Genomic DNA, 14,864 nt, shown 5'->3' on the forward strand with positions numbered 1-14,864 from the left:
AAACATGGCAGAAAATAACAATATAATTCAGCTTGGAAAAATGAAGCTAATACATCTGGGGTGAGTGGGAATCAAAATCCTGGGAAGCTGTAATGCAAAAAGAGACTTGACGTGGGTTAGCAATATGATATGGCAACAAAAAGATGATGAAATTTTGGGCTGCATTGCAAAGACTTCACAGAGCAAGGAAATGATGGAGGTGTTGTGTTGATCACACCTGGAATATTCTATTCAGTTCTGGGCATCTCATTGCTACAAAGATAAAGCCAAATTGGCTGGATCTCCAAGAACAGCAACTGAAGTGGTCATGGGGCTGTAGGGACTGACGTGAGGAAAAAAAGGTCTGTTTAGCTTGGTTAAATGATTTACACTGTCCATGTGAGTCAGGGATAGAACTAAGGATAGAGAGGAATTACTTAAGGCTATAGCATAGGGTATACCTATGGGTATACCTATTAGGAAAAGGGAAACCTAGACTAACTAACTATTAGGAAAAACTTCCTGGTAACGGGCTGTAGCAGGCTGTGGAATAGTTGCTTACGGGAAGTGGTGGCAGCCCCATTGCTTGGATCTTTTAAAACTTGTCAAGATAAAGAACTAGAAAGTGTCCAACAGGGAAGAATCCACTGTAGAGATGGACAGGAAGATTAAAAGTGCTTTTACTTCTGTACATGCTATGGTTCAGCTCTCATTAGTTGCTTCTGCTCTCAAGATAACTGATCAGCCATTTATAGTTTGTCCTGATAAAATAATGTTTGTAACTAATATCCTTGCTAGTGACTTGTATGGGTGGAGCTTCTGGTGAACTAGTCTCTCTTCCTTACAGAGCACCCTTGCTCATGTAGTGTTAATTAAGTTGAGTAGATTTTTAGTTCTTAGGGCTTGTCTTCACTATGGGGAGATCGATGCAGCAAGGTCAATTTAGCGGGTTTAGTGAAGACCACTAAATCGATGGCAGAACGCTCTCTGGTCGACCTTGGTACTCCACCTCTCCGACAGGAGTAAGGGAAGTCTTGACCAGAGAGAATCTCCTGTCAACGCAGCGCAGTGAAGATACCAGGATAAGTCGATCTAAGCTATGTCTACTCCAGCTACATGAATAATGTAGCTGGAGTAGCATAACTTAGGTCAGCTTACCCCAGTAGTGAAGACAAGCCTTTAGAAAAATAACTGCTTTATTAACTTTTTCCCTAGAATCATAGAATATCAGGGTTGGAAGGGACCTCAGGAGGTCATCTAGTCCAACCCCCTGCTCAAAGCAGGACCGATCCCCAACTAAATCATCCCAGCCAGGGCTTTGTCAAGCCTGACCTTAAAAACTTCTAAGGAAGGAGATTCCACCACCTCCCTAGGTAACGCATTCCAGTGTTTCACCACCCTCCTAGTGAAAAAGTTTTTCCTAATATCCAAGCTAAATCTCCCCCACTGCAACTTGAGACCATTACTCCTTGTCCTGTCATCCGCTACCACTGAGAATAGTCTAGATCCATCCTCTTTGGAACCCCCTTTCAGGTAGTTGAAAGCAGCCATCAAATCCCCCCTCATTCTTCTGTAGACTAAACAATCCCAGTTACCTCAGACTCTCCTCATAAGTCATGTGTTCCAGTCCCCTAATCATTTTTGTTGCTCTCTGCTGGATGTTTTCCAATTTTTCCACATCCTTCTTGTAGTGTGGGGCCCAAAACTGGACACAGTACTCCAGATGAGGCCTCACCAATGTCGAATAGAGGGGGACGATCACGTCCCTCGATCTGCTGGCAGTGCCCCTACTTATACATCCCAAAATGCCATTGGCCTTCTTGGCAACAAAGGCACACTGTTGACTCATATCCAGCTTCTCGTCCACTGTAACCCCTAGGTCCTTTTCTGCAGAACTGCTGCCTAGCCATGCGGTCCCTAGTCTGTAGCAGTGCATTGGATTCTTCCATCCTAAGTGCAGGACCCTGCACTTATCCTTATTGAACCTCATCAGATTTCTTTTGGCCCAATCCTCCAATTTGTCTAGGTCCCTCTGTATCCTATCCCTACCCTCCAACGTATCTACCACTCCTCCCAGTTTAGTTTGTCTGCAAACTTGTTGAGGGTGCAATCCACACCATCCTCCAGATCATTTATGAAGATATTGAACAAAACCGGCCCCAGGACCGACCCTTGGGGCACTCCACTTGATACTGGCTGCCAACTAGACATGAAGCCATTGATCACTACCCGTTGAGCCCGACAATCTAGCCAACTTTCTACCCACTTTATAGTGCATTCATCCAGCCCATACTTCTTTAACTTGCTGACAAGAATACTGTGGGAGACAGTGTCAAAAGCTTTGCTAAAGTCAAGGAACAACACGTCCACTGCTTTCCCTTCATCCACAGAGGCAGTTATCTCGTCATAGAAGGCAATTAGATTAGTCAGGCATGACTTGCCCTTGGGGAATCCATGCTGACTGTTCTTGATCACTTTCCTCTCCTCTAAGTTCTTCAGAATTGATTCCTTGAGGACCTGCTCCATGATTTTGCTTTGTGACTGTCCTTGTTGCTTTGTGACTGTTATGCCCTATACTCACACATCTCTGACTAGCATGGAGACAAGCAAATGGTTTTGGAAGCTAAGAAATTTAATTTGACAAGAAACTGCAGCAGTATGGTGTGCTGTCAAGGTTCCTCCCCCACTCTGAACTCTAGGGTACAGATGTGGGGACCTGCATGAAAAACCTCCTAAGCTTATCTTTACCAGCTTAGGTCAAAACTTCCCCAAGGTACAAAATATTCCACCCGTTGTCCTTGGACTGGCCGCTACCACCACCAAACTAATACTGGTTACTGGGGAAGAGCTGTTTGGACGCGTCCTTCCCCCCAAAATACTTCCCAAAACCTTGCACCCCACTTCCTGGACAAGGTTTAGTAAAAAGCCTCACCAGTTTGCCTAGGTGACTACAGACCCAGACCCTTGGATCTTAAGAACAATGAACAATCCTCCCAACACTTGCACCCCCCCTTTCCTGGGAAATGTTGGATAAAAAGCCTCACCAATTTGCATAGGTGACCACAGACCCAAACCCTTGGATCTGAGAACAATGAAAAAGCATTCAGTTTCTTACAAGAAGACTTTTAATAAAAATAGAAGTAAATAGAAATAAAGAAATCCCCTCTGTAAAATCAGGATGGTAGATATCTTACAGGGTAATTAGATTAAAAAAAACATAGAGAACCCCTCTAGGCAAAACCTTAAGTTACAAAAAGGATACACAGAGAGAAATAGTTATTCTATGCAGCACAATTCTTCTCTCAGCCATTTAAAGAAATCATAATCTAACACATACCTAGCTAGATTACTTACTAAAAGTTCTAAGACTCCATTCCTGGTCTATCCCCGACAAAGACCAGCATATAGACAGACACAGACCCTTTGTTTCTCTCCCTCCTCCCAGCTTTTGAAAGTATCTTGTCTCCTCATTGGTCATTTTGGTCAGGTGCCAGCGAGGTTACCTTTAGCTTCTTAACCCTTTACAGGTGAGAGGAGCTTTCCCCTGGCCAGGAGGGATTTCAAAGGGGTTTACCCTTCCCTTTATATTTATGACATGTGCTAACCATGTTTCTTCCTCTAGGAATGGCCCTTTTCCTGAAGAATGTAGCATTTCATGGAATCCTGCTAGATGCCATATTTGAAGAGGGAAACCAGGAGTGGGAGGAAGTGTCAGACCTGCTGAAGACCGGTATAAGAGATGGTGTGGTAAAACCCCTGAGGACTACGATCTTCAACAGAGAGGAGGTAGAAGCTGCCTTCAGGTTCATGGCACAAGGAAAACACATTGGCAAAGTTATGATCAAGGTAATGACACCTGTAGGCCTTGGCTTCTCTTCTACATCTGTCATCCTGACCCAGGAATCCTGTGTGTATGAACTGCATACAGAAAAATGGGCCATGTGTAGTGAGGTTGAAATTCCCTAACTAGAGCAGCATAGCTGGGAAGGAGAGAGAGAAGGAATCCATTAACCCCATAGCTCACAATATTGCCAACTCAGCCAGTTGACACATCTAATGCTCTAGAGCCCTTGGTTCTGGATCCAAAGAGGTGTGACCTATTTCCTCTTCTACTTAATTGTTGTTGTCTGACTGTTGGAAGGTCCAAGAGGAAGAGAAGGAATTTTCTGTGAGGGAGATTGAGCCTGTCAGACTCGCCGCCATCTCCCGAACTTCCTGCCCACCTACAAAGTCCTACATCATTACAGGAGGCCTAGGTGGCTTTGGTCTGGAATTGGCTCAGTGGCTGGTTGAAAGAGGCGCTCAGAAGCTTGTACTGACATCTCGTTCTGGCATACGATCTGGTAAGAGGATAACCTAAAATAAGGGGTGGGGAGAATGGAGACCAGGAGTTGTGGTCTCATGATTGTGCCCATAGTTAATGTTTCAGATTGTAGTCCGCTAACAAAAATTTGAGGCACAAAGTAGAGCTCAGTTCCCATGTCCCTCTGATCATCCAGTTTCCTGGAACACCACACTGTCCCATTTTTTCCTTTCCCTCTCCCTTTAAACATGCTATAGTCTCCAGTATTCCAAGATAAATCTCTTGACCCGGCCTCCTCTTCCATCTTGTACATCATCTCTTGCGTTTCCTTTGCCTTTGAATTTCTTCAGTGGACTTTCTCCTTTTGCTGCCTATGCTTCTTTGTTAATACATGCTCTCAGCCTCTCACATATTACATAAAAACAGCCATACTGGGTCAGACCAAAAGTCCATCTAGCCCAGTATCCTGTCTTCCGACAGTGGCCAATGCCAGGTGCCCCAGAGAGAATGAACAGGTAAATCATCAAGTGATCCATTCCCTGTTGCCCATTCCCAACTTCCGGCAAACAGAGGCTAGGGACACCATCCTTGCCCATCCTGGCTAATAGCCATTGAATTTATCTAGTTCTTTTTTGAACTCTGTTATAGTCTTGACCTTCACAACATCCTCTGGCAGAGTTCCACAGGTTGACTGTGCATTGTGTGAAGAAATACTTCCTTTTGTTTGTTTGTTAAACCTGCTGCCTATTAATTTCATTTGGTAACCTCTAGTTCTTGTGTTATGAGAAGGAATAAATAACACTTTTTTTTTTTTTTTTCTCCACACCAGTCATGATTTTATAGACCTCAATCATATCCCCCCTTAGTCATCTCTTTTTCAAGATGAAAAGTCCCAGTCTTATTAATCTCTTCTCATACGGAAGCCATTCCATATCCCTAAATCATTTTTGTTGCCCTTTTCTAATTCCTATTATTATTATTTTTGAGATGGGGCTACCGCACCTGCATGCAGTGTTCAAGATGTGGGCATACCATGGATTTATATAAAGGCAATATGAGATTTTCTGTCTTATTTATCCCTTTCTTAAGTATTCCCAAGATTCTGTTTTCTTTTTTGACTGCCGCTGCACATTGAGTGGAGGTTTTCAGAAAACTATCCACAATGACTCCAAGATCTCTTTCTTGAGTGGTAACAGCTAATTTAGACTTCATCATTTTATATGTATAGTTGGGATTATGTTTTCCAATGTGCATTACTTTGCATTTATCAACATTGAATTTCATCTGCCATTTTGTTGCCCCGTCATCCAGTTTTGAGAGATCCTTTTGTAGCTCTTTGCAGTCTGCATGGGACTTAACTATCTTGAGTAGTTTTTTGTATCATCTGCAAATTTTGACACCTCACTGTTTTTACCCCTTTTTCCAGATCATTTATGAATATGTTGAATAGGACTTGTCCCAGTACAGAGCCCTGGGAGACACCACTATTTACCTCTCCCGGTTCTGAAAACTGACCATTTATTCCTACCCTTTGTTTCCTGTCTTTTAACCAGTTACCAGTCCATGAGAGGACCTTCCCTCTTATCCCATGACCGCTTACTTTGCTTAAGAGCCTTTGGTGAGGGACCTTGTCAAAGGCTTTCTGAAAATTTAAGTACACTGTATCCACTGGATCCACGTGCTTGTTGACCCCCCTCAAAGAATTCTAGCAGATTGGTGAGGCATGATTTCCCTTTACAAAAACCATGTTGATTCTTCCCCAACAAGTTATATTCATCTATGTGTCTGACAATTTTGTTCTTTACTATAGTTTCAACCAGTTTGCCTGGTACTGAAGTCACGCTTACCGGCCTGTAATTACCAGGATCACCTCTGGAGCCGTTTTTAAAAATTGGCGTCACATTAGCTATCCTTCAGTTATTTGGAACAGAAGCTGATTTAAATGATAGGTTACAGACTACAGTTAGTAGTTTTGCAATTTCACATTTGAGTTCCTTCAGAACTCTTGGATGAATATCATCTGGTCCTGGTGATTTATTACTGTTTAGTTTATCAATTTGTTCTAAAACCTCCTCTGACACCTCAGTCTGGGACAGTTCCTCAGATTTGTCACCTAAAAAGAATGGCTCAGGTTTGGGAATCTCCCTCACATCCTCAACCATGAAGACGGATACAAAGAATTCATTTAGCTTCTCCGCAATGGGCTTATCGTCCTCGAGTGCTCCTTTAGCATCTCGATTGTCCTGTGGCTCTCTGGTTGTTTAGCAGAAAGCCTGCTTCTGATATACTTAAAAGGGTGCCCTGTACAATCTGGCTTCTACCTTTCCACTCTACTGAAACTGTCTTTACTCAAGTCCCCAATGACTCCTTCCTTTACAAAGTCTCCCTGTCCTCCGTCTAGAGATTCTCATGAAAGTGGATGGGAATCTGGGAGGCAGTGACCATGAGTTAGTTGAGTTCAGGATCCTGACACAGTGAAGAAAGGTAAGCAGCAGGATTCGGACCCTGGACTTCAGGAAAGCAGACTTCGACTCCCTCAGGGAACAGATGGGTAGGATCCCCTGGGGGACTAACATGAAGGGGAAAGGAGTCCAGGAGAGCTGGCTGTATTTCAAGGAATCCCTGTTGAGGTTACAGGGACAAACCATCCCGATGTGTCGAAAGAATAGTAAATATGGCAGGCGACCAGCTTGGCTTAACAGTGAAATCCTAGCAGATCTTAAACATAAAAAAGAAGCTTACAAGAAGTGGAAGGTTGGACATATGACCAGGGAGGAGTATAAAAATATTGCTCGGGCATGTAGGAATGAAATCAGGAGGGCCAAATCGTACCTGGAGCTGCAGCTAGCGAGTGATGTCAAGAGTAACAAGAAGGGTTTCTTCAGGTATGTTGGCAACAAGAAGAAAGCCAAGGAAAGTGTGGGCCCCTTAATGAATGAGGGAGGCAACCTAGTGACAGAGGATGTGGAAAAAGCTAATGTACTCAATGCTTTTTTTGCCTCTGTCTTCACGAACAAGGTCAGCTCCCAGACTGCTACGCTGGGCATCACAACATGGGGAATACATGGCCAGCCCTCTGTGGAGAAAGAGGTGGTATGGGACTATTTAGAAAAGCTGGACGTGCACAAGTCCATGGGGCCGGACGAGTTGCATCCGAGAGTGCTAAAGGAATTGGCAGCTGTGATTGCAGAGCCATTGGCCATTATCTTTGAAAACTCGTGGTGAACGGGGGAAATCCCAGGTGACTGGAAAAAGGCTAATGTAGTGCCAATCTTTAAAAAAGGGAAGAAGGAGGATCCTGGGAACTACAGGCCAGTCAGCCTCACCTCAGTCCCCGGAAAAATCATGGAGCAGGTCCTCAAAGAATCAATCCTGAAGCACTTACATGAGAGGAAAGTGATCAGGAACAGTCAGCATGGATTCACCAAGGGAAGGTCATGCCTGACTAATCTAATCACCTTCTATGATGAGATTACTGGTTCTGTGGATGAAGGGAAAGCAGTGGATGTATTGTTTCTTGACTTTAGCAAAGCTTTTGGCACGGTCTCCCACAGTATTCTTGTCAGCAAGTTAAGGAAGTATGGGCTGGATGAATGCACTATAAGGTGGGTAGAAAGTTGGCTAGATTGTCGGGCTCAACAGGTAGTGATCAATGGCTCCATGTCTAGTTTGCAGCCGGTGTCAAGTGGAGTGCCCCAGGGGTTGGTCCTGGGGCCGGTTTTGTTCAATATCTTCATAAATGATCTGGAGGATGGTGTGGATTGCACTGTCAGCAAATTTGCGGATGATACTAAACTGGGAGGAGTGGTAGATACCTTGGAGGGCAGGGATAGGATACAGAGGGACCTAGACAAATTGGAGGATTGGGCCAAAAGAAATCTGATGAGGTTCAATAAGGATAAGTGCAGGGTCCTGCACTTAGGACGGAAGAACCCAATGCAGAGCTACAGACTAGGGACCGAATGGCTAGGCAGCAGTTCTGCGGAAAAGGACCTAGGGGTGACAGTGGACAAGAAGCTGGATATGAGTCAGCAGTGTGCCCTTGTTGCCAAGAAGGCCAATGGCATTTTGGGATGTAGAAGTAGGGGCATAGCGAGCAGATCGAGGGACATGATCGTCCCCCTCTATTCGACATTGGTGAGGCCTCATCTGGAGTACTGTGTCCAGTTTTGGGCCCCACACTACAAGAAGGATGTGGATAAATTGGAGAGAGTCCAGCGAAGGGCAACAAAAATGATTAGGGGTCTGGAACACATGACTTATGAGGAGAGGCTGAGGGAACTGGGATTGTTTAGTCTGCAGAAGAGAAGAATGAGGGGGGATTTGATAGCTGTTTTCAACTACCTGAGAGGTGGTTCCAAAGAGGATGGTTCTAGACTATTCTCAGTGGTAGAAGAGGACAGAACAAGGAGTAATGGTCTCAAGTTGCCGTGGGGGAGGTTTAGGTTGGATATTAGGAAAAACTTTTTCACTAGGAGGGTGGTGAAACACTGGAATGTGTTGCCTAGGGAGGTGGTAGAATCTCCTTCCTTAAAGTTTTTAAGGTCAGGCTTGACAAAGCCCTGGCTGGGATGATTTAATTGGGGATTGGTCCTGCTTTGAGCAGGGGGTTGGACTAGATGACCTCCTGAGGTCCCTTCCAACCCAGATATTCTATGATTCATTCTCTTAGTTTCAAAGACTGTGCATCTTCCCTATGCAACCATTATACAGGGGTAGTAACCTTCAAGCTCTTGTCCCCTCCCCAGAGATCTGTCATTTGTCTTTTTTTTTTTCCCTCTTGCTCATATCCCTGAGTGACATTACCCAATAATTAAATGATTCAGATCTGCCTCATCCACACCTGTCTTTGTCTTGTGTTCCTCTGTCCTGACACCGACTCAGGCTCAACATGGGAAAAACTACTACTTTTTCTATTTCCATTGGCAAACCCACGACCCTGCATGTTCTGCAGGCATGCAAAACTTGGTGGCATTTGACTCCCCACCTCAGTCCTCCAACTTCAATGTTGCTAACTCCTGCCAACTTCTCCATTCCAAAATCTATCCATTCCTTTCTATCCCACTGCCTTAAATCTTGTCCAACTTTTCATCTCTCACCTTAGTTACTGCACCCTTTCTTTCTTCCACCTCCTTCACTCTTGCCTTCCTTGTCCAAAGTGCTGCTGTGAAAATTAATCCACCCTGCCTGCTGATCTTATCATGTCCGTCCCCTCTTCAAATCCCTTCACTGCTGCAGCAGACTTTGTCCCCGCTTTCAAGATCATATATAACTCTGTTCCTGCCTACCTCTCTTCTCATCCTCTGTTCACAACTCCTTCTTCATTTCCTTCCCTCACTGTCCTCTCCATGTAATGTCCTCTTTCGTATGGCTCCCTCTGCCTATCCAGCAGAACACTCCTTCCTGACTTGTTTCAGAGTAACAGCCGTGTTAGTCTGTATTCGCAAAAAGAAAAGGAGTACTTGTGGCACCTTAGAGACTAACCAATTTATTTGAGCATAAGCTTTCGTGAGCTACAGCTCACTTCATCGGATGCCGATGAAGTGAGCTGTAGCTCACGAAAGCTTATGCTCAAATAAATTGGTTAGTCTCTACGGTGCCACAAGTACTCCTTTTCTTTCTTCCTGACTTGTTACCCCTGGCCTTCATTCTCTCCTTTTCAAAGCTTCGCCTTTATGGAACCATATCATCCTATGTCTGCAAAGCACAAGGCATGTTTTTGGCTCTGTATAAAGTAAAATCTACAGCCTTGCCCAGAGAGAGAGCACACACTGTTACCAGAGGGTGTATGTGGTGGGACCTGAAACATGGAAGAGCTTTCAAAGGCCACAATGAAAGTTGCTAGATTCCTTTTCAGGGAGCTTATTTCCTGTGAGCTATGGCTACACTATACCACAAGGAAAGCATTCCACATTTTAAATAGCATCTCCATCCAATATGCTCAGCATTTAGAAGAGGGAGTATTGTCTTCATCTTAAAGATAGGGATACAGGAGCACCAAGTTACATGTCTTCGATCACACTGTGAACTGATGGCAGTTGGGGAAAAGAACACTGAATCTGTCGTCTGTCTAACCGTTAGTGAACACTGAATCAGTCTGCAACCATAAGACAGAGTTCTAATGCTTTAGTTTAAATGCTCCTGTTTGTCTTAGACAGGGTAAGTATGAACTGAGAAGTGCAGGAAGCAGAGCTTCACCAGGGCATAGAGCAGAGGTGGGCAAACTTTTTTTGGCCTGAGGGCCACATCGGGGTTCCAAAACTGTATGGAAGGCCGGGAAGGGAAGGCTGTACCTCCCCAAACAGCCTGGCCCCTGCCCCCTATTGCCCCCCTCAGAATCCCTGACCCATCCAAAGCCCCCTGCTCCTTGTCACCTGACCACCCCCTCCTGGGACCCCCCCCCTCCACTGACCCCACCTCCTATCCAACCTCCCCCATGCTCCCTGTCCCCTGACTGCCCTGACACCTATCCACACCCCTGTCCCCTGGCAGGCCCCCCGGGACTCCCACACCTATCCAACCGCTCCCTGTCCCCTGACTGCCCCAGGGACCCCCTGTCCCTTATCCAACCCCCCCCACTCCTTTCCCCCTTACCATGTCGCTCAGCAGTAGGACTGGCAGCCGCGTCGCCTGGCAGGAGCTCGCAGCCGCGCCGCCCAGAGAGCTGGCAGCATAGCGAGCTGAGGCTGCAGGGGAGGGGAGACAGCAGGGGCGGGGCCAGGGGCTAGCCTCCCCTGCAGGGAGCTCAAGGGCCAGGCAGAATGGTCCTGTGGGCTGGATGTGGCCCATGGGCCGTAGTTTGCCGACCTCTGGCCTAGTGTGTCTGGAATAATGAATCTCAAACTAGCCTTTTTTTTTTTTTTTTTTTTTTTTGCAGGTTATCAAGCTAAACGAGTCAGAGAGTGGAAGGAGATGGGCGTCCAGGTCCTGGTGTCCACCAGTGATGTTGGGACTTTAGAAGGAACGCAGCACTTGATAGAAAAAGCTTTACAGCTTGGACCAGTTGGGGGCATCTTCAATTTAGCGATGGTGAGTGACAAAAATGCTTGGAACTCAGAAAGGACAGAGCAGCTGCAAAAGTGCTTTCTGCATTGATCATACAGGGCCAAGTCAACAGGGGGACAGCTCAGGCAACCTTTCTGTCTTTCAAAGTGCAGTTGGCTGGAATAGGCTTGATAACATGAAGTTGTTGTTCTTTCACTTCCTCAGTCTGGGTCTTGTTTCCCTCAGGTAGTTGCACTACAGAGACCGTATGTTCAGCTCCTCGTGACCCTTGGGGCCGAAAAAAGGCCTATCCTGCACTTTCTAGTTAAGGAAGACCATCACAGTAGGAGTCCTAGAGAGACCAGGACAACATGAAGCCTTTTTGTTGAGGCTGGTAGGGCCTTACCATCTTCAGCTAAGAGATTCTCTTGTTCTTAGTAATATTTCAGCTTAAACGTGTAAAACCTACGTGGTATTACCTTTCTGTGCCTCTCCAGCATCTCTGTACAGAGCAACATTCAGAACACATTTCTGGGAGATCTTGGCTGGATCTTTTGTTCCACAACTTAATGTAGAATCTGCTTGTGCATATTTTTGAGGTTGAAATTGCAGCAGGGTTAGACTCAACCTGAGCAGAGACCGGAGAGATATTGATGTTACTTCTTCTGTCTCCTGCAGGTCCTTAAAGATGCCATGCTAGAGAATCAGTCTCCAGAATTCTTCCATGATGTCAGCAAACCCAAGTTTGCAGGCACCCTTCATCTGGACCGGTAGGTGTCATAGGAGGAATAAATGTGGGGTGCTTGAATGGGGCCAGAGGCCAATAACATTCAGAAAGGTCTCAACTTGTTACTGTCACGAGAGGGGAACGATCCTTTTAAAACAAGTTGTTAATTTAATATAATTTTTTCTATTCCATTCATAGGGTGAGTCGTGAAAAGTGTCCAGACTTGGACTATTTTGTTGCTTTCTCCTCTATAAGCTGTGGAAGAGGAAATGTTGGGCAGAGTAACTATGGTTTTGCCAACTCTACTATGGAGCGCATCTGTGAGCAGCGACGGCATGATGGGCTGCCAGGTAACACTGCAGGGCCTCTTCTACAGATAATGCCCACTCCATCAACAACCAGAAGAAAATAAGATATCTCATGCACTTCTCTGGAGCAAATGTGAATGCTCAGAGCTCCTTCCCCCCCTCGTTCTCTGGCTCATGCACACACTCTTTGTACTCTGTGGATTGTCAATCAGCATAGAATCCTAGAAACATAGGACTGGCAGGGTCTTTGATAGGTCATCTAGACCAGAGGTGGGCAAACTACGGCCTGCGGGCCACATCCGGCCCACGGGACGGTCCTGCCTGGTCCCTGAGCTCCCAGCCGGGGAGGCTCATCCCCGGCCCCTCCCCCACAGCCTCAGCCTGCTGTGCTGCGCTGCCAGTGCTCTGGCCTGCTGCTCCTGCCAGGCAGTGAGCCTGGCTCCAGCATGGTAAGAGGGCAGGGGGTCCCTGGGGACAGGCAGGGGGTGGTTGGATGGGGTGGAGATTCGGGGGGAGGGGGGCGTGGTCAGGTAACGGGGGGTGCTGGATAGGGCATGGGAGTCCCGGGGGGCCTGTCGGCGTGGGGGTGTGGATAGGGGTCGGGACAGGGAGAAGGGGGGGTTGGATAGGGGGTGGGGTCCCAGGGGGGCAGTTAGGGGTGGGGGTTCTGGGTGGGAGATCAGGGGACAAGGAGCAGGGGGGGTTGGATGGGTCAGGAATTCTGAGGGCAGCAGTCAGGGGGTGGGAAGTGGGAATGGGGCAGATAGGGGATGGGGGCCAGGCTGTTTGGGGAGCACAGCCTTCCCTACCCGGCCCTCCATAGAATCATAGAATATCAGGGTTGGAAGGGACCTCAGGAGGTCATCTAGTCCAACCCCCTGCTCAAAGCAGGACCGATCCCCAACTAAATCATCCCAGCCAGGGCTTTGTCAAGCCTGACCTTAAAAACTTCTAAGGAAGGAGATTCCACCACCTCCCTAGGTAACGCATTCCAGTGTTTCACCACCCTCCTAGTGAAAAAGTTTTTCCTAATATCCAACCCACTACAACTTGAGACCATTACTCCTTGTCCTGTCCTCTTCTACCACTGAGAATAGTCTAGAACCATCCTCTCTGGAACCACCTCTCAGGTAGTTGAAAGCAGCTATCAAATCCCCCCTCATTCTTCTCTTCTGCAGACTAAACAATCCCAGTTCCCTCAGCCTCTCCTCATAAGTCATGTGTTCCAGACCCCTAATCGTTTTTGTTGCCCTTCGCTGGACTCTCTCTCCAATTTATCCACATCCTTCTTGTAGTGTGGGGCCCAAAACTGGACACAGTACTCCAGATGAGGCCTCACCAATGTCAAATAGAGGGGGACGATCACGGTCACGATCCATATAGTTTTGCAACCCCGATGTGGCCCGCGGGCCAAAAAGTTTGCCCACCCCTGATCTAGACCAATCCCCTGCACTGAGACAGGATTAAATATTATCCGCACCATTCCTGAAAGGTGTTTGTCTAACCTGTTCTTAAAAACCTCCAATGTTAGGGATTCTGTAACCTCTCTATGTAATTTGTTCCAGTGCTTAACTGCTGTTACAGTTAAATCTCCCTTGCTGCAATTGAAGCCCAGTACTTGAAGACTGTTCTCATATCCCTCTTCAGTCTTTTCTTCTCCAGACTAAACCAACCCAAATTTTTTAATCTTTTTTATCATAGATCATGTTTTCTAGACCTTTAATCAGTTTTGTTACTCTACTCTGGACTTTCTCCAGTTTGTCTACATATTTCCCAAAGTCTGGTACCAGAACTGGACACAGTACTCCATCTGAGGCCCGATGAATGCGGAGTAGAGTGGAAGAATTACTTTTTGTGTCTGGCCTACAACACTCCTGTTAATACATCCCAGAATTATGTTCGCTTTTTTCCTACAGTATTACATTGTTGACTAATATTTAGTTTGTGATCCACAATAACTCCCCGATCCCTTTTCACAGTACTATTTCTTAGTCAGTCATTTCCCTTTTTATCTTCTGTGCAATTGATTATTCCTTCCTAAGTGTAGTACATTGCCCATATTGAATTTCATCCTATTTCTTTCAGTCCATTTTCCCATTTTGTCAAAATCATTTTGAATTTTAATCCTGTCCTCCAAAGCACTTGCAACTCCTCCCATTTTGGTATCATCCAGAGAGTTTATAAGCATACTCTCTATGCCTTTATCTAAATCCTTGATCAAGATATTGAATAGAACCAGATGCAAGACAGATACTTTTGGGACGCACTTAGTATGCCCTTACAGCTTGACTGTGAACCATTTATAACTACGCTGGACCTTAAAGCAGGTTCATCTAGGCTATCTTTCCCTAGTTTGTTTATGAGAAGATCATGTAATACAGTATCAAAAGCCTTACTAAAGTTGAGATATACCACATCTACTGATTTCCCCCTATGCACAAGGGTTGTCAGAGAAGGATATTAGGTTGGTTTGACATGATTTGTTCTTGATGACAAATTCATGTTGACTGTTACTTTTCACCTTATTTTCTAGGTGCTTACAAATTAATTTTTTTATTTTATT

General features: G+C 45.8%; 1 protein-coding gene across 2 annotated transcripts in view; it reads left to right on the plus strand.

Moving 5' to 3' along the window:
• Positions 1-14,864, plus strand: part of FASN (fatty acid synthase) — an 86,884-nt gene that overhangs the window by 53,743 nt on the left and 18,277 nt on the right. For both annotated transcript variants that reach the window (XM_077833001.1, XM_077833002.1), the window contains 5 exons: positions 3,602-3,825; positions 4,121-4,322; positions 11,160-11,311; positions 11,945-12,036; positions 12,192-12,343. In XM_077833001.1, the coding sequence (XP_077689127.1) occupies positions 3,602-3,825; positions 4,121-4,322; positions 11,160-11,311; positions 11,945-12,036; positions 12,192-12,343 (822 nt within the window). The remainder of the gene's footprint in view (positions 1-3,601; positions 3,826-4,120; positions 4,323-11,159; positions 11,312-11,944; positions 12,037-12,191; positions 12,344-14,864) is intronic.

Source organism: Eretmochelys imbricata, chromosome 14 (genome assembly GCF_965152235.1).
Source record: "Eretmochelys imbricata isolate rEreImb1 chromosome 14, rEreImb1.hap1, whole genome shotgun sequence".
Taxonomy (NCBI): domain Eukaryota; kingdom Metazoa; phylum Chordata; order Testudines; family Cheloniidae; genus Eretmochelys; species Eretmochelys imbricata.